Source organism: Pomacea canaliculata, linkage group LG5, assembly GCF_003073045.1.
Source record: "Pomacea canaliculata isolate SZHN2017 linkage group LG5, ASM307304v1, whole genome shotgun sequence".
Lineage (NCBI taxonomy): Eukaryota > Metazoa > Mollusca > Gastropoda > Architaenioglossa > Ampullariidae > Pomacea > Pomacea canaliculata.
Genome location: NC_037594.1, coordinates 23514294 through 23539401, shown reverse-complemented (window position 1 = coordinate 23539401; position 25108 = coordinate 23514294). Strand labels below are relative to the sequence as shown.

Sequence of the window (25108 nt, the reverse complement as noted above, 5' to 3'; positions counted from 1 at the left end):
ATCATAGCAACAAAAGTTGTGAGAGAAATAGGTATTTGTGCTGGATGAATGGAACTGGAATTGCAACAACAAAGCAATAAAGGAAAAGCTTCCATTTATCCCTTCTCTTAGGCACAGAACATCAAATTACAACACAATAAGAGATAGATTTCAGTGTTTATTATCACATGTAAAACTAACTGCTATTGACTTGACACATTTTTATAGGAAGCTCCATTGTAAACAAGATAAGATGCATACGACACCTCGACCACTTCATGGACAGGAAGATTACGTCCCTTTTAGCCATGGATGTCGCTCTGCTGTCCGGCGTTGTTTTTTTTTTAAAATACCTTTGTATGGAATTTGCTAGTTTTGAGAATTCCGAAATTTGTTACGAGCTAGTTCTTACAGAGTTTTACAGAAAATATAAGGGTAGCTTTGGACAACAACTGAAAAGCGGCAAGGAGCTCTCTTTTGCTGGAGGTTGATATTTCAAACACGCTAGTTTTAAATAGTAACATCGGTAGTAACATCGACACAGAAATTAAAAGGACATTGACTCAGACTTTACTATTTCTGCAAAAAAGTTAGTTATTAACTCTCTCTTTTTTTCTTTCCGCTTTTTCATAATTAGATGCGTGAAAAATGTGCGCAGAAAACTATACGCTGTTCGATTTTTTCCAATACTGACTGAGGCACAAATATCGTCGTCCTGTCAAAATTTGTAAGGTTTGGTTCAGACACGGATGAATTTAGTTTCAGAGGTTCTGCAAACTGCACATATATTATTGTTTCTCCGAAAAATATGTACAGCGTGTATGGCAAATAGACTCGTCATGTATTGAGATGGAATGTGCGACTGCGATCACAGCGTTTTCGTCTGAATTTTCCGGTGACTAAATCAGTCTCATAAATAAACTAGCAGAAAGGAATTGTATATTCTTCCATTTGAAATACATTCTTACGTTTACTGATGTAGATTTAGGTGAGATAAAATGAATTTCAAGGAAAAATTTGCATTGTTTACAATCGGCGATAAATTGGTGTCTATCCAGGTAGCTGTACGCGTGTTGTTTCTTATGAGTTATTTTATAGTTTGTTTCTGCTTCTATTATGCTTTTTCCTGTTTAGTAGGCACTTAATTTCTTTATTAATATACAATTGTACAGAATTCCTGCAATGGTGATTGAAAAGCAAATCTCGGTGCTACAGATCGTAGACACAAACCGGAATGGCCCCACACGCTCGAAGTTCGAGATGGTGAAAATTTTCTTCTCACTAAAATTAGCAAAAACATAGTGAAACAAGTAATAATCAAATTAATGTTATAATCATAGGATTGCAAATCAATTTGACAAAAATCACTGCGTCTTCTTTGATTAATATCTTTATTTTGTAGATTTATTTAGATGGAGGACTAGATGTTTAAAAGCGTAACGTTTGCTTATTCCGTTACCCTCTCAAGCACCGGACCAGGGAAAAGACAAAATATTGCCTGCCTTGGTATCTTTTTGAGGGTTGGCTGCCCTCCTTGGCTTATTCCTCTCCTGGTTCCTACGCCGCTGCTCTGGTATGCCAAAAAGCAGTATTTTGTGTCGCGTGCCGGCGATACACACTCTCACACACACTCGTACTCAACACGTTCAGCAATCACTCTATCGCCTGCTGCGAGCATCAGCTCCAGCCGATCCTCAGTGGACAAAACAACACACACGTGTTGACAATGCAAACAAAGGTTCTTAAAAAAAAACTAAAAAAATGGAACAAAAACGAATCAGAAGAAGAATACACACTCATACGACACAGACCTGATCACAGTCATTCAATGTGCTGAAGCATTCTAAAATAAGCACAGATAATAAAGAAAACATCTGACACCCTCCACTGGACGTTCCCTTTTGGCTCACCCTGTCTCTTCCCCCTCACTCCCGGCCCCTATCCACTGACTAGCTAATCCCTACACAAGAAACAGCCAATTCCTTCATGGGCGCTAGGCGCACCTGGACTCTGGCTTAGTCCATCTCGGTCTGGGACTTCCAGGTGAGTCAATGGAACTGGTATTGTAGAAACAAAAGTTTTGAGAGAAATAGATATTTATGCTGAATGAATGGAGCTGGATTTACAACAACAGAACAACAATTTCCTTTGTCCCTTCTCTCTCTCACACTAACACACACTCTTAAAGATTTCGTATGTTTAATTGCTCTTATATAGTTATGAATACGTTTTCTAGGATTTTTGAAGGTGTTTATTTCTTCCAAAACACGGCAGCGTTGGCCGGACTGTTGCTTTTTGTATAATTACATTTGAGTTTGGAGGAGAACGTTTTAAATGTCCAATGTAACTGTGGTTAATATACCGGGTATTGCTGATTCATTGTTAGTATTCTTTTCGCTGCAGCTGTAACCGCATAAAGATAATGCTTAAAAAAACAACAACAACCAAAAAACCCACCGTAAAACAAACAGACTGAAAGGAATATGACCAGTGCTGAGAGTATGATCTGTTTTTCGTTGACAACATTTTGTATTCTCCCTAATGCCAAGGGGTCGTTTTAGTTCTTTTATGATTTTCATTTTAAATATATAAATAAGTATGCCAGTAGCATTATTCAACTTTTGTCGCCTCGAATTTCCAAAGGCTTCTATGGATTTCGTATGTCACATCCCACATTTCAGGAAAAAGTTGTAAATTTGAGCTAGTAACGACGACAGGACACGTGCTACCTTGTGTTTTCATGCATTTAAGAGCTTCTTCATTATTAAGTGACATGTTCTTAGAAAATCCAATGTCGTAGTACGTCACATTGCCGACAACATCCGGAAGCATCCCAAATAAGTACACGTCGTCTATCCAAAAGAAAGGAGTTCGGAATGCAGCCCGGTACAAAAATGGTATGAGATCTCCGGTGATGAACACGGCCATGCCGCTGCAATAGTTCCAGGGGAAATACTTGAAATGTTGCAGATTTTCTTCATTTACCTTCCACTTCCCCTCGCGAAGGATGGTCATGGTGTTGTTGTGCCACACGTTGCAGAAGATGGCCCGAGATTTGGCGACGAAGAGCACTGGCCAGAACCTGTGCAGCAACTTAAAAGTGTCGACGAACACGTCATCGTCAATCTTAGCTACCAGTCGCACGTGCGGACAGTACTGGGTGATCCAGCGGTACCCCATGACTCCTTTGTGCGTCAGATTGTTGTAGGTGTCGATGAAGTCCCCTTGAAGAGTGTCTCCATATTTCTTGTGCTCCAACTCGATGAGGCTCTGTACCGTACTGTTTGCGTCGTTTGTGGGCAGGCCTAGTAGAAACAGTATCCTCACCTGAAAAGCTCACACAAGCACAATGATCAGATATATTTCCATTCACTGTAAAAGGGGTCGTCTTATGCGTGCATACGTATGTAACGACAATATCTAGAAACAGAACGGACATGACTTCAAAGTATATTAGTTCTTACCTTGAAGGGATGGAAGTAAGACTGGTTTGCTATAGTGCTCCGTAGAAGGTTGCGATCCTCGAAGTGGAGTAGAGACGTGTGCACCAGGAACAACACGTCTATAGGACCCACGCTCTCCTCTCCGGCCCGTGCAGTCGAACACAAAAGTGGATTGTTGAGGATGAGTCTATGCTCAAAAAACCAACTTTCGAATTATATAAATATACACTTTTATTTTATTTTGCCCTCCTATACAAGCATTGAGAATATTCCAAAAGTTACATGAACAATACAGTTTCATCTCAAATAGTTCTATTCATTGTCTCTTTATCTGTTTTTGCTTATATCTCCTTGCCAGTTTAAATTACCACCATTACTTATTATTATTTCAGTTTAACACATATCGTTATAATTAAGTCTTGCTCTCACACCTCCTCTCTCTTTCAGTCTCTTTTTTCCTTGTTCATTTCGTACGATTTCTCTCGTCACCCATCGTCCTTAGTAGTTTTCACAATAATCACTCTCATATTCTCTTTCTCTCACTAATTCATTGCAATATGCTAAGCATGTAGTAAGGATAGTATTTATAGATATTTTATGTATATATGATGTTATGGATCTGACCATTTCTTGTATGTGTACGGATATGGGTTAGAACAGATATATCTAGAGACCTGTATGCCTCACCACTGTATCAATAAGGACTCACAGTCACAGCTCCACATACCTCATCAGAGCAAAGATGAAATAAGTCGCAGGCCTGTGCGATCATCTACCCTCTACCACGACGATAGTTCCACTACAGTACTTGTAAACAATACCCGAGTTGCTACTTCCACATCGAGTTCTATATGGTGAGAGTTCTGTCCCTTCGCCCAACAGGGTGAGGGTTGCCTCTCCTTGATTTTGTTTATGTTTTGTGGTCATGCTTCGATTTTTGATAAAAAATGTTGGACTTTCATATTTACACGGGGCTCTGCTGCGTTTTCTTCCACTTCTTGCTTACAACAGGTCTGTATATAATGTTATTTTTGAAGTTGGAACTGTTTGAATCTATTGGTGTGATTCCACTCCGCCATGCGTCACTCGCTCCGGCAGCGACCTGGAGTTGCACTGACTAAACTGAAGTGATGATCACCCCTTCGCAATTTCATATGAGAAAATGTCACCGAGAAATATATACATATTCTTCATATTTTCAAGATTACTTAATATCTTCCCAATATTCTAATGATGTCACTAATTTTATTCTCTAGAGCTGTTACCGTAAAATCTACAGTTATCGCCCTTTACTGCCGGAACAGCGAGTTCTCCCATCACGGAGGTAGAAGTTCGTGCTCGCATTGTTCTTTGTTCTACATCTTTGTTACAATTTTGTTAAATTGTTCAACGCAATTAGTCCGCCTTTGGCTGAGATATTGTGCTTTATAAATTCCCAATTGTTATTTTTATTAATCTCGTTCCGAGCACTGAGTCTAAACATATGCTCGTTGGGCTCCACACTTCTCTTGAATGTGATAATGCCAACCTGAAAGTGAAATCTTAATGTTATGGCTATAAAAATTTGTTTTGAGTAATCCTAAATTTGAAGAGTTTAAAGGGATACTAAAGGGAAAATTAAACTGCTTAGAAACTCGTAAATAGTAGGATCAATTTGAATCTCGTCTATTTTCATGTCTGTTCATGTGAAAAAAGTTGAAGGTTTGTAGTAGAATGTTGCGTTTAAGAAGAGAAATTACACGGACTCTTTCGTCTGCTTCGACGAACTCTCGTTCTCGGTCACGTGACCTTATGACGTTTCAGTAGGATTGTTTACATGTGAGACCGAACCATGCCTGCACCCGATTGCCACGAAAAAATGGGAAAAGATTCGACATCGTCATCATTTTCCGAAAGACAGATCGAGCCTTACAAAAAGAGTGTGTCATACAATAACAAGGCTCGATGCCACACGTTTGGTAGCCCAGAGAGGTCGAGGTGTTATGCAAGCATTTTGTTGACGATCAGTGCTTTACTAGCCGGACTCGAAATGTCCGAACAGTTAGATTTGGCCTTCAAGGCACAGCTTCTGCCAGATGCAATTCCGACCATTTTTCAACACAATGAAATTTCTCGAAAAAGAATGAAGGATCTATCTGACAGACGAGTTTCACTTGCCAAACGACTACAGCATAAACAGGTCAGTATCAGTGCTATGTACTGTTACTGTGTTTACAAAATGCACTATTCATTATTGGTAGATAACATTACAATATACATATATCAAAGACTGTACATATCTATAAAACAATAAACGTGTTATGTGGTACTTATAATAAGCGGGTTTCAATAGGTAAAAATTCATAGTACATGCATAATAAATGAAAAATGTCAGCATCAAACTGAAAGTGTAAAAGAAATGATTGTTGAAATCCTGTCACTTGTTACATTATTTTTTTAAAAATCATTGTTTGCTTTTATAAAATGAAATATTTTTAAATTCATATTTTTGAAAAGACAGCCTATTTGTTTATGAAATCTAAAAACAATAAAATTCATGTGAAAGGTATTTCCTACATAATGAGCTTATCAACAATAGTAGTGAAATCTATGTGCAGTACACTGCAGAAGTTAGACTTGATATTTCAACATTTGAAAATTAGAGTAATATTAATGATTGTGTTTTATGTTGGATACTGTAAAGAATTAAAAATAATAATAGCTTGATCACATGGTATAATCATACATGTTTTATTATTGTTTTAATGTTTTGTGGAATGATTACTTTATAAAACTTTAATGTTCAGACTATAACAAGTCAGTCACAACAAACAGTTCAACTGTGCTTAAATAAAGAGGTCCAGACCAGATCTCAGCTCCAATCCTGAAAGGTAATGGCCACTTTTTAGTTCTTTTCTCTATTACACATCTCTTTTATCTAAAATTGGCATGAATTCCACAAACTGTGCCAGATATTTTCTTCTTATAAGGATATTCAAGGCCAAAAATATGTGCAGTTTTAAACACTTAGATAAAAAAATAATTTTATATGGCTTTGTAAAATTTTTATGTGGATAAATTTTTTTCATAATGAAATGAAAGAAATTGTGTCTATAAATGTCTGCTAGGTGTGATCCTGATATTGATATGGGAGTCAGAAAATGAAAATGACACCTCAGAGTGGAATAATTCAGCAGTCAAGGAGCACCAGTAAACAAAGTTTATATTGCAGTTACTAACAGTCAGTACTTGATAGTTTATATCAGAAACATGCTAGCACAAGAATTTAAGCTGATATTTAGCTATAAAAATGATTTATGGTTTTAACTATGATTTTAGTCTTGATATTTGTCTCTAGGAATTCTCAGAAAGATGAACTGGGCACAAATCCCTTCCTGGAAAGAAAATTTATCATTCACGAAAAGAAGTTGGAGGAGCTGCTGAGTGTCTGCAGGCAGTGTAGCAACCACTCTATCACAACTATAGATGAGTGTCACATAGAAGTCAAATTTATAACCATATGCCAAGACAGCTCCTGTGGCCATCATTACTCCTGGACATCACAGCCACACTCTTTTAGGCTTCCTAAATGTTCAACCTTTGACAAGTACACAAACACACATGTGTCTCAAATTGTCCACTTGGTTTATTGGAATCCATAACTGTGCAAGAATTAAGAAAATTATGACAAAATACATTGTTGAAACTGTTTTAAATGCTTACAGAGCAATCAAATGAAAAATTCACATGCAGTGGAACTTGAGGAAATAAAAAGATTAAGCCACATGTCTGTATATTATGTGAAAGAAAGAAATCAGTTCTCACACAGTTTTCCTTGCATTATTATTAGTTTGTAAGAAAATAAAGAATGAAAGGTAAATTCAGCACCAAGTATTTCAAAAATGATGTTTGTAAAATAAAAATGCCAGATGCATGCAAGATTTGTTTTGGACATAAAGATAAAGTGTGTCCCATACCTGAGTTTGAACAGATAAAAGAAATTAATGTTAACAAAGGGAAGATTTTATTTTACAATTCATGTCAGATACATGAAAGTATTTTATGCATCTGATATGAAGTGTGTCCAGTAACTGGATTTGGATAAATGTAACAATTTTCATGATGTATAGGGAACATTTTCTCGACAATTCACTTTTAAGCTTTTACTCTACATTTTTTTTATGCTTCAACATTTGTTGTGGCCATTCCTCACAATGCTCACAAATGCACCAGTCTGAAACTGTGATAAATGAATCTATGTAAATACACATTTAAACAACAAACATATAAGTTAAAAGCACAGGCATAATAACATATAAAGCAAACGTTTCTGCTTGAATTCTATCCATCGTTGTTATAAAGTAAGTCATTAGTGTAATTATTCAAACTATATCCCCCAAAAAAGGCTGCAAATAGTATTATATTAAAGTCTGTTTAAAATATTTAAATACAGATATTTCAAACTATTAATTTTTTAAACTATCCTTAGGAAAGTTCACTTAAAACCCAAATTATCATATACAATGTGAATATTCTGGTGTGTGTGAGGAAATAATTAGCATACCAAATGTAATTTTATTTTTTAAGTACACTACGAAGTGAATTCGTCAACAACAATGCCCAGTGTAAAGAGTTTGAGTGCATTATGTTTATTTAAAGTGCTTGAAGGTAAAGCATGCGTTCACTTTCTGTTCCCGTGCACACAGTATGACTTACTTCTATAGTCCTACCAGAGATCTGTCGCTACAGATCTCTGGTCCTACGTACCTGCTTTGTGCTTCGACTGCTGCAACATTTTCCTCGTCCTCCGAGGATGTGCAGTCGATTGTGAGCTGATGCAAGTGGTTCAAATTGGTAAAATTGAACATTATTCATGGCCATCTCGATAGTTAATGACTTTGGAGATCACAAATCTAACTAAGAGACACCACCGATCACTATCCTAGCAATGACCACAGACACTTCCTGTCGTTTGTGACGTCACAAAAGACTCGTCTGCTTGACTCATCTCGGGAAGCTATCGTGGTTACTCGGCGGAAGGACACAAGGGTCGATTTCACTGGATTTTTTCGATTTTTATGAACATCGGCAACCGACATAGTGCTAATAAGTGGTAATTAAGTGAGAAACAAATCCTTTATTTCTCCTGTATCGCTCTCCTGCTCTGTAATTGTAACTAAATATAGTTTTGAAACGTTTGACCGTCGCCACAGCCTTATCACTACCCTTTAGTATCCCTTTAAGTACTTACTGGTAACTATAGCCCTTTAAACATGGCATAGTCATTTTGAAAAATCTTTACTGATTCAAGCAAGTCAAGCGTGGATGCGACACATGCAGATATAATGACGACGGCCTCAAATTAATTAATCCTATTAAGAAGAAGTGCAAGGAGTCCATTCTCCGAAGAATAACAAAAGCAGCAAGGCCAAACGGGTTGACTGGGGAACTTTTTAAGCATTCTTTAACTACTATCTCCCCATTTTTTTGGTCTGTTTTTTTTTTCAATCATCTGTCTGATGATGGCAAATTTCCTGATGCATTGACTGAAGCCATTATCTAGCCCTTGTTGAAGAAGGGTGATGGTCACAAGATAATTACTGTGGAATATTTGCAAGTATCGTGAAGGGTGGACTGGCTGTCCATTGAAGAACCTTCCCTCGCGGTCACACAATCGGTGTCACAGCGTATTTACCTTAAAGGATGCAAAGAAGGTGAAAGAGTCCAGAGGGAAAAAAACAAATGCCGACATCAGCTTTTTGTTGCATGCTCAAACAAGAATATAGGTCGAATATGGCGACTGGTGAAGAGCGAGACAAATATACGAACAATCGCCTTATCGAGATTTCATTTGGTCGATCAGAAGCACGCGTCACCACGTGAAACTGCCTCCAAGCTGACTTTCACAGGTACAGCGTTTCACGGGTTTCTTTCTACTCAACCCATCGATCTCCGTACGTGCTTCGCGAAGAAATCGTGAGATTAATAGCAAGAAGGGGAGAGGGAGGTCAAAGTTCACATTTCTCTGTATCATAAAACTCTTCAGACGTGGATCGCCACGTGTTGCATGAAGTCAATCTGAAGTCAACAGGTATGGTCTACTGCAGTTTCAAAAGGTCTTGTTGCTGATGCTTACTCGTTTGTATGATAATCTAAAGACAGTACCCTGTTGACTGATGGGAAATATTTTTCAAAGTACAACTCAAACTGGCAGCTCTGAGTGTTATAACTTCTGCTTTCAAAAAGATATGCCAAGGTGTTTGATTCAGCAGTCTTTCGTGCCGTCCATGAGCTTTTGAAAGATAACCACAGTTTTTGTCTCGGTAGGACAGATTATCTTAAACATATCTCTGACATTTTCCCAGTGCGCTTTCTCCCCTCCTTCCTTCTCTTCTTTCTCTTTCTCGCTCGCTAGCTTAATTTTCGCTTCTCAGGGGCATTTCACTTCAAACTTTGCAGGAGTCAGAGATAAAATCTGCTCCGCCCTAAAGACTTTCTGACTCAAAGGCTCCATTGACACCCTATGAGCCAGCAGCGTAACGGTAACCATATCATCCTGATGCACGAAAGCATGAAAAAAAAAAGGAAACGAAAAGAACAATTAAAGAGGTACAAGAGCTACTCACCTGCCCTTCACAGTAAGAGGAAACATTGCGGAGGGTTGTGACTGAGGAACGTTCAAGTGGCGATAAACCTGACGAAGTTTTCTCATTGACGGTTGCCATGGTATGAAAGTGTTGGCACTGAGGGAAGAAGTCTCTGCGCCAGGGACACGGTGAATTACTGTGGTGGTGCAAGTCATAATGATCAAGATCATTGTAAGCAGACTCCCGATAATCACCAGCGCCAAGAAAATGTGTCGCGCGGACAGAAGTGAAAACCTCATCGTCTGAAACAGTGTTAGGATAAACTTTCTTGTTCTAAGTCAATGTTAAGAAAAGCAATATATACGAACAGATATAAGGCCAAAAATGCCTTCACAGAAATTGCCCGTGCTATAGGCAATGGGATAACTGGTAACAATTTTCTTATCTTTGCTTCGATGATTGTGTACGTACTGTTCAGATTCAGTGATTCAAACACTGTTCAAGAATGATTGTGTACTGTTTAGCGATTCAGTGATTAAAACACTGTTAAAGAATGATTGTGTACTGTTTAGCGATTCAGTGATTAAAACACTGTTAAAAAATGCATTAATCAAGATGTGTGTTGCTGATGCTAGTGATAGCTTATATGAAATTAATAAGTGTAATGATATGCCATACCAGAAATACTGAGAATTTCGCCATAGAAACATAAGAAAACAATTTTTGGTACAGTATTTGCAAGAGTGAATATACATATCACCCAAGATTTATAAATGTCAGCCAGGATGCTCTGCTGCAGGCTTGTTATGTCGTGTTGCTCACTTTCTTATGACAGGTGCATGAGGGGGAAATGAGACTGGTTACGATTCTTGTGAAGAGACTTGCAACGACCACCAGTCCCAAGAAAACCCGTCACCGGGTCAAGGGTGGTTTTTTGTTAAAGAAGTCTTAATCTGTTTAAGTGGTAGCCATAGATAGACAAACACTTACTTTCACAGACTTCTGGGCAGCACACCCTTAGCATTGCAACTATTGAAATTTCACAGGATTTCATATGAGAAAGGAGGATTTTTTGCTATGACGTACATCATCTGTGTTTATATCGCCCTTATGATAATGGAGATTCACCCAAGGATTAGTTTGTGCCAGCTTCCCCATATGATCTGAGAAGAAAAAAGCACCAATACCCATAATCTAATCGAAACACATACCATTTTTTGAATCAGTACCAAAAAAGTCGTTTAGATAATACAATATTTATTATATTGATCCTCTGTCCGATACTTTTTTATTTCAAAATGACGCATCGTGTGTCACAGAAGGATGACATGAAGTTGACGAGCCAGTACGGCGCAGGTGCCGAGCCGCACCTGTTAAGTGAGAAATAGGTGGGTTTTTGTTTGTTTGTTTGTTTTTTGTTTTGTTTTAGAGGGAGGATTCTTGAAGGGGGGAAAGACAATAAACCATCACCAGCCAGCGCTTCGCTTCCCAGGGAGACACGGTGTTTGGGCCTGGCTATTGATTAATGTAACATAGTTATTTCCATAATTAATTAATAAATATTAGACAGGGCCTGCAAAAATGTTCTGCTTACAAATGAAAAATAGAACGTGCAAATGTCCGGGCGACTGTGGGAGTATAGAGGGCTCACGTGAGATTCTGTGACATCGTGTAATAACATTACCTGGCACTTAAACCGGTTTGAATTGCTCCTTCCGTATTTATGTATATACTGCACTTGCTTTTGTCAAAATACTTATATGTGTTGCATTATAACCCATCGGTTTTGCTTTAATTCGATTAGTTTTCTGTTATATGCAGTGTTTTTTTCCTAAGATAAAACATACACAAAAATAGTTAAATCTACAAAGTCACACGTCACCTTGATCCGCTTTCTTTCATCTTTTCTTTTAATCCAGGACCTTAGCAACAGTAAACATATCTATACACTTTATCTAACAGACTGATATATTGAAAACACATAAATACATACATGTATACACATCTATACATTTATCTCATGGCTTTCTGAGTTTTCTTTGGAAAATTGTTTAAAATGTTTGGATTCTTTGTGTGGGTCAGAAAGCAGAGATGCTTTTACCCGTCAAGTAGCGGGGAACCACGAGAGAAGTGGACAGGCAGTATTTGGGGGTACTTGATGGTGGCCACGACTTGCTTTGTCTCCTCTTGTCTTCGGTATTCTCAGTGTTGTCCATAGGAATGTTATTACCATGGGAATCCCATAGGAAACGTCCCATGGGATGGGATGGGATGGGACAGGCATAAATTGTCATAGGATGGGATGGGATAGAAAAATATGTCCCATGGACAACCCTGGGTGTTCTGCCAGTCTCTTGGCGAGATATTTAAATTTATGCTACTTCTCTCTATGAGGTCAATGTCGTCTGCAAATCACGTTGTATATGGGTCTACCAAAGATAGGGAAGTGGATATGGTCGTTTTTCATGATATTCAATAGGTCAAATTATTCAAAATTACTTTAAAACAAAGAATAGCGAGACCAAAAATTTTTCACAAGGCGGTAAACGAAATAAATAAAGCATAAAATCTTCTGTTGGGTTTAAAGATTGCGGTTGTGGTAGCAGCCATCATTTTGCTTAAAAAGACGATCCCCTCCCCCTCGCGCCAAAGTTCACGTAAGTGATGTCTTAAAATATTTAAATTTGCGTAAAATCTCCCGCTCAACAGAATTTTGGTGAAATCTTTCATGCCTACTCTTTTTCGCGCACTCACGCTCGCGTACACACACACCAAAGAAGCACGGTATAAAATCTTTCTAGCCAGCACGATATCATAAACACCTACCCTTCTGTTGACAATGCCAAATGTTCAAGTCCTCGGGTGAGTATGCGACTCTCGCACCCCGTGTTCGAAGTAAATGTCTTGACGTTGCTACATCTCCCACATCCCAACCGAGACGACAGCGTGTTCATCACGTGAGAATAGCGCGACAGTGTTGCAGCTCCTAGCAAAGGCGGTATATTCTTTTGTAAGAAATCGGTTTGATCCCCAGGTGCATGTATACCTCATGTTACATATACCTGCATCATCAATATTGATCGCACACAAAACTTTCGTTCGTCAGCTTTCCACGAGCGACACATGCAGCTAATCATCACAAGCGCCTCGCAGGAAAACAGTTTGTTTTGCCGAGACAAAGTAACATTCCATCGATATATCTTGGGGGACGTGAAAACATTTGTTTACGCCAGTTGTAGTTGTTTACCAGAAGTCTTATTGACTACCAAATATTTGCTCTGTCAGCTGGTACATGCATTTTAGCTCAGAAAATCTTAGACGTAAGAACCTTTTTTCCTCCAAGGTCCATTCTAAATTTGTAAAGTCATTCGCGGGCCATACATAATTATTTACTTAAAAATTAGCATGCTCTGTTTGGTCAAGCTGTAGGTTCGCCACAGTTTGGTAGCTTGAGAAGCCAAGAGGGAGCAGCTAGCCAGTGGAGGTGTTAGTGTGATCTGGACATTCTCGATGGGTACGACTGACGGTTAGAAAGAGAATAACACCTGAAGGTTCTCTTACGCCTGACTAGCTTTTGAAACATCGAGACATGTCCAAAACCCTTATAGAATAGTCCCCTACGTATTTTGGTCCATGAGGTTTGCATAATGTATGTTTTCTTTGCATATTGTGTAGCTGGAAGTGTCAACAACTATAAACAATAGATGTAATCCATTCATAAGGCCAGGACATCTAATCATAGAGTTTAAAAGTTTGACAAGGAAGGGAGTTATAAAATTACCTGCATCTTTTAACACTTTGGCAATACCAATTGCTTAACTTCCTTTTTCTGTGATTTGACTGTCCATTGATTGGGTTTCACTACTCATATGTTCATGTCATGCAGCCCCTGGCGAGAAATAATCCCTGCTGATCCTCGGTGAACGAAAGGACTTACACGTGTTGATAATACAAATGAAAGTTTTTTTTTTATGAAACCCGAATCGAAAGAAGAAAAAGAAAGCTATACACACGCATAACCAGAAGTAATACGACACCACATCCAGTTTCTAAAAACGTTCTGAAACAAATCTGACACTCTCCACCATTCAACCGACTGAAAATACTTTCCACATTTCCCCTTTTTCACAAGGAAAAATTGCAACAGTAGCAAGACAGAACATAATTTACATGCATGATTTACCTCTGCATTTAACCCAATAGAAATCCATGCGCTCATCGCTTGTACAGTGTAGGGCCTAATGGGCCGCGGTCCACTAATCCGCGAATTCGCTTAAACCGCGCAAAATGCTTTCATCCCAATTTTTGGACACTATGGATAGTACGGACCTGGACATGGCCTCTCAAACACTCGATACAGGTGTTGACAGCTGGCATTTTGGTATTTCGAATCACGATTTAGCATCGCGATCGTGAGATTAAGGCGCTACTTTCAAAATGGCGACCCGCGGGTTAACACGTGATAAAGGATTGTGATAGAAACTTATTTTTTTCATTATTTATTGTATTTTCTGTTTGTCAAAAATACTAAATCCGTATTGTGATAGCTAAAGCACGTACTAAAACAGTTTGGACCAAAACGATGGCGACAAGAACTTCCTTCTCACTCACCTACAACGGCTTATCACCATAAGAACACAACGCGAGGCAGATAAAAGACTAGACGACGCACCCGAGTAACGAAAGCTAGAATTTTTAGGGTGGAAAATTCTCATTGGGAACTTCCGTCGTCTTCCCTGGAACGACAAAGAGGAACGGACTGATTTGGCGCTAAGCTAAGGTATAGGGTGTTAGCGAGGGGTCGGTCAGTCCTGCTACAAGTTTACCCTATTCCCGACACTCGCAGATATAAATATAAATAGTATAAATTGTCGTGGGGCAGACATTCGCGCGGCTGCACTCACACAACATTCGCACATCACGGTATACCCCTCATCTGACGGGTGGCTATCGCAGATTCAGCACTGGAGGTAGCCTCCTCACGGGGGTCTATCGGCCGTCAAAATGAACAGAAGGGACTAAGGTGCGTTATACATGGAGAAGAATCTTGGCCCTCTGCTACGGAAACCGGTTATGTTCGCGCATCGGGTTCAAGCAGCTTCCGGCGCTACATTCGAAGAAGGGGGAATCGAGCACCTTCTATTATTTACTTCCAAAATAAGTTCTTGCGGTTCAAATTGTTGTGTACTATTGTGCAGTACTAACAATGCCAGTGGCCGGGCTTAAGTTTTATATGTGGACCAAGACGAATGGAGAAGGCGCCTAGATTATGCCATAAGTCATTCCAAAAATAAATAGGCAAATATATATGACAGATCTAGAAACAAGCACTGAATACCCCACACAGTAACAACCAATCACTATGAGATGCTAACAGGCACATCTGGGTCTTTGATTCGTACAATTACTCTAATAAGGATTACTGTAATATCATGAAATTGTTTTCGTTTCGAGTTTCCAAAGCCCTCGATGAATGTTGTATGTCACGTTCCACATTTCAGGGAAGGTTTCTAACTTTGACCCTACGGCGACGAAAGGGCACGTGATACCTTGTGTTTTCATGCATTTAAAACCTACGTCATGGTTAAGGGACAGGTTCTTAGAAAATCCAATGTCGTAGTACGTCACGTTGCCCACAACACCCGGAAGCATCCCAAATAAGTACGCGTCGTCTATCCAAAAGAAAGGAGTTCGGAATGCAGCCCGGTACAAAAATGGAATGAGATCTCCGGTGATGAACACGGCCATGCCGCTGCAATAGTCCCAGGGGAAATACTTCAAATTTCGCATGACGTTTTCAGTTATCTTCCACTTCCCCTCTCGAAGGATGGGCATGGTGTTGTTGTGCCACACGTTGCAGAAGATGGCCCGAGATTTGGCGACGAAGAGCACTGGCCAGAACCTGTGCAGCAACTTAAACGTGTCGACGAACACGTCATCGTCAATCTTAGCTACCAGTCGCACGTGCGGACAGTACTGGGTGATCCAGCGGTACCCCATGACTCCTTTGTGCGTCAGGTTGCTGTAGGTGTCGATGAAGTCCCCTTGAAGAGTGTCTCCATATTTCTTGTGCTCCAACTCAATGAGGCTCTGTACCGTACCGTTTGTGTCGTTTGCGGGCAGGCCTAGTAGAAACAGTATCCTCACCTGAAATGCAGTCAATAAAAAAAGACATTCATGATTAGGATGTATCACAAACATTGTTGCTATCACGGAATTCCTCGTTTTCATCTGTGGCTTAAACTGTTAAATACATGACTGGAAAGTAATTTTACAGTCTAAAATATTCACAGTTGTGTTCGACTTAAAAAAAGCCATTTCGGCATAAAAATATGTTATTTTAACTTTATGCTTATATACCGCTTAACATAGATAACCAAACTGTTCATATAAGTAAAAAGTCAAATAGTAAAATTTAGTGTTTGCGAAGTCTGGCTGTTTAGGTATGAAAATATTACATTTTTATGGTCATGATTTCATGATTTTAGAGAAAGTGTATTTAAATGGAGTGGAAACTACTCAAGATATTCTGACCTTAAAGGGGTAGAAGAAAGACTGGTTTGCTACAGTACTACGTAGAGCTTCGCGTTGCCGGAAGTTGAGTAGTGCCGTGTGCACCATGAACAGTACGTCAACGCTATCCATACTCTCCTCTCCGGACGAACACAAATCCAGATTGTTGAGGAGGAATCTGAAAGCAAAAGTAAAACTAATAACAGAAATAATCATGTAAAATAATTATTTACTCTGAATGGAGACATCGATGAATGATGATGATGAGTGGTGAGATTATAAAACCTGAACCTCAGCCAAAGCCAGAGGCGCAAAATCAGTTTGAAAAAAAGTAAGAAAAATTTCTCGTGAAACACCCTTCAAATCAAAATATACATAAGTAACAGAGAGAGAGAGAAAGAAAAGAGAGAAAAAGAGAGAAAGAAAGAGAGAGAGAAAGAGAAGCAAACACGTGAACATAGACACAAAGTTTCTGCCTCTGGCTCGTACACTCACATGACTCGTATGACAAAGACTTCGATAATTAAGTCTATAACTTTGGCTGGGTGGTATGCACTGCCACAGTCCATGTTTATTTTCATGTTTGTTTCCCCAGTTCTATGATTTTATCGGTGACTCTAAAAGGGAAAAGCATTATTCAAAAAAGTCAACGTACGTTTCCGGACAGTAGGTTTGGAAGATGTTTTAATTTGAAAGAGTATCCCGTTAGAAAGTAAAAGAAAGAGAGGTAAGAGAAAGGGGAAACGAGCGTATGTGGCGAGATGTACCACCTTAGTTCTGTCTCTCACTTCACTACAAACAGCATCACTCGCTTCCCCCTGTTTCTGATCTGCTCCTCTCGACTGCACACAGTCACACGGCCATGCCAGCAACCCAGCTGCTGCTACAACATGATAGTCACAGCTGATGGATATTGAACAGGGAGGGTTTCCACTGTGATAAGCATGGGTATTCCACATACCCTTACTCTTACCTAGTGCTATGTAATCTGCATTAAAAATTCAAATAATGGGGGAACAGACAGAGTCGACTTGACTATTTTGACAACACAAACTACCACGGATCAGCATCTGTGACTCTGCTGGAGAGGATTATAGTCGTGCTTTGTATAAAGCTTTTTGAATGAATATCGACAGGACCTCCAGTCTGGCTTGGAACCGTTGTCGATTGGATTCAAACGGATGATTTTCATTTCAGGCTTGTTACAGCTCATCGACCTCACCGACCCAATAAAGGACGTGGCAGTTTTATGGGTCGCGTGTCCCTTATACAGGATAATTACGAGTTCTGCAAAGGTCATGGAGACTGGAAATAGATACATTCTAAAAAAATCGTCATTCTTCTATCAAGTGCTGTACCTGAAAACAAACCAGGACGTCCTCGAAAGTCCGTTTTTAACCATACAACCATGTAACCGAAGAAAAAAAAAAAAAGATTAACGGATACTTACTTCCCCTCTAAAGTCACAGGCAGCGGCATGGATTGTTGCGACTGTGACATGTTCAGGTAGCGATAGAAGTGAAGAAGTTTGGACATTTCAGGTTGCCATGGTAGCGGGGTGGTCCGGAGGATAGTATCCCTGATATCGTTAACTGTCTTCAATGTATTGGACAAGACTAGAAGCTGCCAGCTTGGAGGGGTGATAACGACAGTGATAGTCATCACAAAAATGGTGCCGACCAGCACTCGGACACCACGTCCTCTTCGGACCTTTCGTAAAAGTCTCCTCACCTACAACAGCATCAAGAGATGAAAGTCAGTTGACAGAGTTACACAGCCGTGCTCATAGCCAGACTTTGTTTGTTTGTTTGTTTGTTTGTTTGTTGGTTGGTTGGTTTGGTTGGTTGGTTGGTTGGTTGGTTGGTTGGTTGGTTGGTTGGTTGGTTGGTTGGTTGGTTGGTTGGTTGGTTGGTTAGTTGGTTGGTTTGTTGGTTGGTTTGTTGGTTGGTTTGTTGGTTGGTTTGTTGGTTGGTTTGTTTGTTCGTGAGAGAGAGAGAGACAGAAAGAAACAGAAAGAAAGAAAGGGCCCGTTTCACACTTCTCTGTATAAGCTTATATTTTCGTAACTGGTTGTCTCCACTGTTTTCCGAGCATCATATTAATTCTCGATATTACAGATTACTCGTACCCTGTCGAATTTAAAGTGTCTCTCACTCCTTCTCTGGGTCCTTTCCTGTCGTCACACCCACAGCAATTCACTATAGCTGTTTTTGTTGGAAACCTATGTAATATGATAGATGTGGATTTTGGAAAGTGCGATACACACCCACCATAACTTATAACCAGTATTCATAACGACAAAACTAGTTTTTACGACACAAGCCGGATGTAAAAGAAAAACATTTTGTGGGCTTGTGAGAACCGGGGTGCTGAGCTTTAGAAATATTACCGTCACGTCGGTGTTCACCTGTAGCCGTTAAACAAATGCACACAAAAACGAGATCGTGACCTTTTTTCATTCCTGAGCAAGCACTAAACTGTAAGGTATCGCCACCCTTTCCCCTAACATCCACCCGTCTCTCCTCCCTTAACTTTTTTCTTCTACCCGTCCTTTGCGCGCACCCACAGGTACAATTTCAAGGGGAGAGTGCAGAGAGGTAGGGCGTCTATGTTGCGAAACAGACAAATCTAGTCATAGAAGATTCGAGTTTGAAATAAGAAATTTATTGTTTTGTTGTGGATCTTATTAAATACGCGACATCCTTTCGCAGCCTACACACCGTGTTGAAGGTATTGTAGAGGTCATTATCATATAAGATACGCATGTCCATATGTCGTATGTCATAAACATTTATTACACCCTTGACAGTCATGTACCGCAGGCTGTTTAAAAAAATTTGAAACATTTCAATGATTCAGTTTGAAACATAACACTGCAGACGACAAACAGACGCACTTCTAGGTAGTAACTAAAGACAAAAGTAAAAACTAGTCAAAGTGTACTTTCTAGGGGTCCAAAGATTTACTAAATTTTCTTACACGATTTGTAGACATTATTTTGTCAGTCATGGTTGTGAGTCTCCAAAAAATGAGAGAGAGGATTGTTAAACTAATATTAACAGCTGCCCCAAACTTTATCTTTCATTCTTTCTTGTATTGTTGTGATTTTTGTCTGTCGTTGTGCGTCGTTGACAATTGTCATCAGCAATGAGGGGCTCCCAAAGTCGTTCTGTCGCTTCATTTACACTTGGGAAATACTTGCATGATGTCACTTTTGTGGTCATGTTCGTTAATATTAATTAATATCGATGAGTTTTATTTTCTTTCACATGTTTCGGTAAGAAAAATAAATTACAATTATGTATGTACATTATAATTGGAAGAAAGCTCAACATACCTGGGAGTGAGTTATCATTGTCTCACAGACGAGGAGTGACAGGATATCCTAAAGCAATCCTTTCCTGCACACGTGTGATATCTCGGACGAAAAAGGAAGGCTCAGACCTAGGACAAAGGTGTGGCCAAATGAATATGGGACGGGTATACTAGGTCGAACCACAGGGGCATAATGGGATAAGTCCGCGTTCTCAAACGGTGGGGAGCGCCCCCCTGGGGGGTGGGGGTGGGCGAAGGGCTTACAAGAGGGGGGGGCGAAGCGTGGTCATTTTTAAAAAGTTTCTTATACCGGTATTAGTGAAATTAGCTTACATTGCTGGCTATGGTGCATGCGTGGGGGGCGGACCTACCTTTATTCGTCAGGGGGGCGTCACAAGTAAAAGGTTGAGAACAGCTTGTAAGTTGTAAAAACAAAAAGAACAAAAGTAATTGAGGCAGAGGCGGCAATGCCCAACCAGGGAATAGTCGACAGAAAAAAGAAACATTCTAAAGAAGACGAAAGAATTTTAACGGCTCGGATTCTTTGATAAACTTGCACAAAAGAACATTCCACGGGACACTAATTCCTACGGAACACTGAGGGGAAGCGAGGAAAGGGTTTTGATTAAGTTAATCCACTGAAAACCCTAGACTAGTTCTATTCCATATTTCATCCTGTTCTTGTTACAACAAAATAAAAAATACAAGTGAAACAAAGAATTATTTATTAATTGATTCCTTTTGTAAAGGTCTGGTTTGTGGGCTCTGTAGCGCAGTGGATAACGTTTGACACGCAAGCATTCGCCCACACCTCATTACAACACCATCACTCAGTAAATACCTCGATATGAATTAAAGAATTAATTAAACAATACATATATATATATATATGTTATACATTAGGTTAACACATAATTCATACAAACTTAGCTCTCTCGCTGTCTCCTCTCGTTATTGTTCACACAGGTAGTAATGCCACGTTCACAATGGTTTTATGCTAATCACAGTTCACCGTTAACAATCCAGTGTTCACAAGTCACTACTTCACGTTTATCAGTCTAGCTCGTTCTGGTGTAGACTTCTAGTATAGTAGTGTGGAAGGACAGGTACAGGCTGGAGGTGGGGGGTAATTACTAGTCGGGTGACAACCCCGTGACCGAAGGAGAGCGGGAGGGTCGACTAGCGACAGGATGGAGGTGCACGGGTGTGTTAGGGTGAAGGAGGGCGTGAATGTCGGGTGAAGAGGTCAGTGGTCAGAGCGTGAGGAGACAGCGCAGAGATGGTAGCACCTTTCATCGAGAACGAGTATCGTTATGCTTGCTATATCCTGTTACATCCTGTTAGATCCTGTTACAGTTTTCCTCTTTTTTCCGTCTTCTGTAATCCCTTACACCAGTGTGTAATAAACCTCCATTAGGTCAATCCTAGTAAAGTATCTGATTCTACACTGACAGAAGTAGTAGTGGGATAGCAGGCTCAAAACATCCAAATGACTAGTATTAAGTATTAAGTATTAAGTGTAGACTAGTGTTAGTATTAAGGTGTGACTAGCTCAGATAGCTTTTATGGGGCAAGGCATTAAACATAGATGAAAGTCCACAAAGCAGTATTAAGATTTTACATTATCAGATATCTTATATGTAAACATACTTTCTTAAAAACTTGTAATATGGATAACAAAACATTTTTCGATCAAAAAAGTATGCCCCCCACCATCTTTTGAAATTAAATATGACCTTTTTTGAATGAAACATATCCACGAACATCAACAGAATCGGTGCTATCCAGCTTACTCTCGCTAAATCATATCACATCGTAATTTGACCAAAAGTCAATAAAATCCGGGATTTTAACAGTGTTCTAATTTCACAGACGTTAATTGCCACATAGGATAAAGTATCAGTTTCATTCTCACTGTCTGAATTACTGCATGACGACTGTAAGACAAAGATCATCTTCACCACAAACATGTTCTGTATCAACAATTAATATCGTGGAAAACCTTTTTTCTCATCATTACTTCCAAAGCTAGGAGGAGAAAAGAGAGACAAAACAACGGACGAGACGAAGGATTGGCAGGACTAAATTAACAGACAGTTCAAGAATTAACCAAAGCATTTGAAGAACATACCATGTTTGTCGGCAGCCCCATTACAAAGTATATCCTTAGAGATCGAGGTGTGATTTACCTGTCTACGCACACCTGTGCTGCGCAGTACCTCACTTTGAGGTTTGTGACAGTAGGGTGATCCTAGTGTATCATAATTCACATCTTCCTCAACAAGGTTTTTAGTATTGTTTTGCGGAAAATTCAGTATAAAAACAAACCACTACACAAATCATTGTTTTTCATCATGGTCATCAATATGGAAATCAATGTCCTTTTTTTTTCCTTTACGTCTTAATTTGGATTCTGTTTTAGTTTCCGACGACCGCCCTTCATGGGGACCTAGCGACAGAATAAAGTGAGGCAACCCAAATTTCTCATACCAGAAGTTGTTTTCGCCGATCCTAATGGCCTGGTGATCCTATACAGATAGTTCTATCATAGCTGGAATTAGTCTTTTACTTAATACACCACACGCCGTTGAAACCAGCGTAATCTCGGATTAGCAGCCAATTAAGCTCGTTAGGAAAGGTCTAGAAAGATCTGCCTTATGCCTACAGACGACACTACAAGCAGCATGATTCTGATCCTTTTGAAGTTTGTTCCGAAGAAATCAACGAGAAGAGCAGGGATGGAGAAGCTTCTTCCTCTAATGTCCATTTTGATATTTATAACATCATTCGCGAGTCATACAAATCGGCTTGCTCTATTTGGAAATCCATGACAAGGTAATGTTAGACTCTGAACGTGTATTTATGGATTGATGTCTGTATGCCGAGACTCACTCTCGGCCTCTTGCAAAGTGATCCGCGGTTAGTTTTGGCGAACCAGAGGTTGATCGTAGTTCCGGAAGAGCAGCGCGAAAATGGAATTTAATGAGACGTTTGGTATCAACAATATAATTACCGAAGTGCATTGCTTGTGTGCACTATTAATTAACCAATCTTGTATCTATTTAGAATACAAAAGTATTTGCTTCACTAGTCTGAAATCTTTTGTATGAAATAATAAATAATAGGAATCGCATTTAAACTTCTAGATCTAGAATCATATGCTTCACCTCGGTCTCTCGCTTTTATATAAAATCTGGTATTTTGTGGTGCTTTCAGGATGATGATTGAGGGGTGTGTGAGCTTCAAGCATATCACTGGTAATAGTGAAACATAAAATATAAAATTGTGATATACTAAAACACAACAATAACAAATCAAAGAGAAAACGCAACATCAATTTAGCTATTTTCTATTCTTGATTTTAAATCTATAATACTGGTTTACAGCAGACGACACATTGTAAATCATCAGTGTTGGCGTAGGGGTGTGTGTGAACAGAAAGCACTGATGTTGATCTAGGCCTATTCATCTACAACGAGTTTTTTAAAACATTAAGAAGAATATTTAATCAATACACTTCTGAAGTGATCTGCTGAAAATTTAATGAATGACGCTATTATTAATAACTAAATTTTTGTTTTAATGGGGATCGTGATCTAAAGAACATGTCGGCTAAACATAAGTGAACCTTTTTTTAATGCAACCCCTTGCAAATGGAGTGAAACTTTTGCAGCCTGAATAAGACCCGTTCGACTTTCTTGATCTGTGTCGATACGGAAGCGAAAAAAAAGCTTTCAACCGAAATTTGATACTCGCACGTTTCACTGAACCACCGTTATTGTTGTTACTCTTGCAGACTTTGCTGACATAGCCACTGAAGTCATTCGCTAAACCATGGTAGGGTTAACCGGAAGTTTTGAGCACCCGAGCCTCGTTCTAGCAGTTAAGTGAAAAAAAAAAAATCGTCTGCCAGCTGTCCAGGGGATATAAGTTCGTGGTTAGACATTCCTAAGCCTGAACTGTTAACTAAAGTACACAGCAGTGTTGAAGGTTATTATATTTTTATTATTGTATGCGAGGACACGTTCGAAGAACAATTATCAACAGCGACATCAAACAGGAAGAAGTCTGCCCTTTGCATGTGGTGAATCACATGATAAATTCTCAAAAATTGTCGACATAGGCCGCGTGGGTGTCTGTCCCGTCATGCACTCGTGTGTGTCCTACCTATCCCATCAAACACGTTCTTACGTGGCCCTCGAACTTTATGTAAATAATGATTCTCTTAATGTACATTTCTGTTGCTATGAAAAAGGTTGCCTCGGGTGGGCTGGAAGTTCCCACCCCTGGTGTACATAATTTATGGTGCTCATAATTCACGTAAATTACACTTGTATAAAGTCCGATCATTCAAGCGTAGCATCGTTAAATCATACAGACGTCATTCCTAATGTTGGGAGGATGTTTCCGTTAAGTCGACATCCCGCAGTGTTTCAACACTCACATTGTTGCCATAAAGTTTTTAAGCTATGAAAGGTTTTATTGCTAAATATTCCATCAGGCGACATCTGGAAAAAAATCACAGATATCAAAGTAATATCGATTGATGGGATTCGTTATGGAAACCGTATTTTAAAGTATTACAATAGCGACAGCTGGTATCATCGAAGGTAAGGATAATAATAATCAGGATGATTGTAGAGCGCGGAATCCTACCACATGGGGGATGAATACAACTGATAGGGGGAGGGTGTGGAATAATAGCTAACACGTGCACGCGTTCTCTTCCTTTTCATCGCCGTTATACAGACAGACAGTGCGAGTAAGGATAGAAACGTATTTCTTCCCCTTTCTTTCGTTTTAACTGCTGCTATGAAGACAGTTAGTTGTGGGAGAAACTGGCAGGAAAGGCTGATCTTGCGAAGCTCAAGAAAAATGGAAAAAATATACTATTTACTACAATTGACTTGGCTGTTTGTAGTCGGAAGATACTTAAGATTCTAAGATATTTACAAAAATAAACTTTATCCTTTTGCAATGATCGAGCAGACAATTAAGACTTGATACTTATTGGTCAGAATTTTCCATCGACTGATTCTTGTACTTGTTGAAATGTAGTACTAAATAGACAATTCGTCATAAAAAATTTTAGGCGCTTGCATATAGGTATAGAAGTGATGGATATGGCCCGACACACGCACAAACCCATTCAAGCACGCACACAGACCCGCATACATACAAGGCCGTTGGTAGAGGCGGACTGGGAAAACCCACCGACCCTGACCACCCTACCCTGACCTGGCGAGCGGTCAAGGCGAAAGCCAAGTGTTGTAGAGGATACGCGAGGGAGGA

The 25108-nt window shown here is 39.5% G+C and overlaps 2 protein-coding genes across 8 annotated transcripts; both read right to left on the bottom strand.

The window, feature by feature from the left end:
* Window positions 1-560: 560 nt before the first annotated feature.
* On the bottom strand, window positions 561-12925 carry LOC112564423 (UDP-GalNAc:beta-1,3-N-acetylgalactosaminyltransferase 1-like). 4 transcript variants are annotated; one of them, XM_025239229.1, is made up of 4 exons: window positions 12815-12919; window positions 10028-10290; window positions 3444-3609; window positions 564-3314 (listed from the first exon to the last, which is right to left on the bottom strand). In XM_025239229.1, exons 2-4 carry the CDS (start codon window positions 10124-10126, stop codon window positions 2590-2592), a joined length of 990 nt encoding a protein of 329 aa, XP_025095014.1. In that variant the 5' UTR covers window positions 10127-10290; window positions 12815-12919; the 3' UTR covers window positions 564-2589. The 4 variants fall into 4 exon arrangements, with proteins under 4 accessions (XP_025095015.1, XP_025095014.1, XP_025095016.1 ...); XM_025239228.1 differs by having other exon boundaries at window positions 567-3306; window positions 12815-12925; XM_025239230.1 differs by lacking the exons at window positions 10028-10290; window positions 12815-12919 and adding an exon at window positions 4150-5032 and having other exon boundaries at window positions 561-3314.
* Window positions 11229-22062, bottom strand: LOC112564422 (UDP-GalNAc:beta-1,3-N-acetylgalactosaminyltransferase 1-like). Of its 4 annotated transcripts, none has more exons than XM_025239224.1 (5): window positions 21948-22062; window positions 19839-19945; window positions 17952-18232; window positions 16523-16679; window positions 11229-16135 (listed from the first exon to the last, which is right to left on the bottom strand). In XM_025239224.1, exons 2-5 carry the CDS (start codon window positions 19854-19856, stop codon window positions 15419-15421), a joined length of 1173 nt encoding a protein of 390 aa, XP_025095009.1. In that variant the 5' UTR covers window positions 19857-19945; window positions 21948-22062; the 3' UTR covers window positions 11229-15418. The 4 variants fall into 4 exon arrangements, with proteins under 4 accessions (XP_025095009.1, XP_025095010.1, XP_025095012.1 ...); XM_025239225.1 differs by lacking the exon at window positions 21948-22062 and adding an exon at window positions 20743-20889; XM_025239227.1 differs by lacking the exon at window positions 21948-22062 and adding an exon at window positions 20739-20863.
* Between the last annotated feature and the right edge of the window lie 3046 nt (window positions 22063-25108).

Excerpts from the sequence above, each read along its gene's own strand:
- LOC112564423 (XM_025239228.1), bottom strand. The coding sequence starts at position 10,287 with ATGAGGTTTTCACTTCTGTCCGCGCGACACATTTTCTTGGCGCTGGTG. Across the intron at positions 3,610-10,027 it reads CCTCTTACTGTGAAGGGCAG|ACTCATCCTCAACAATCCAC; the intron begins GTGAGTAGCTCT and ends TTTTGAGCATAG. Across the intron at positions 3,307-3,443 it reads CTTACTTCCATCCCTTCAAG|GTGAGGATACTGTTTCTACT; the intron begins GTAAGAACTAAT and ends TGAGCTTTTCAG.
- LOC112564422 (XM_025239223.1), bottom strand. The coding sequence starts at position 21,968 with ATGGGGCTGCCGACAAACATG. Across the intron at positions 18,233-21,947 it reads TGGGGCTGCCGACAAACATG|GTGAGGAGACTTTTACGAAA; the intron begins GTATGTTCTTCA and ends ATGCTGTTGTAG. Across the intron at positions 16,680-17,951 it reads CCTGTGACTTTAGAGGGGAA|ATTCCTCCTCAACAATCTGG; the intron begins GTAAGTATCCGT and ends TTTTGCTTTCAG.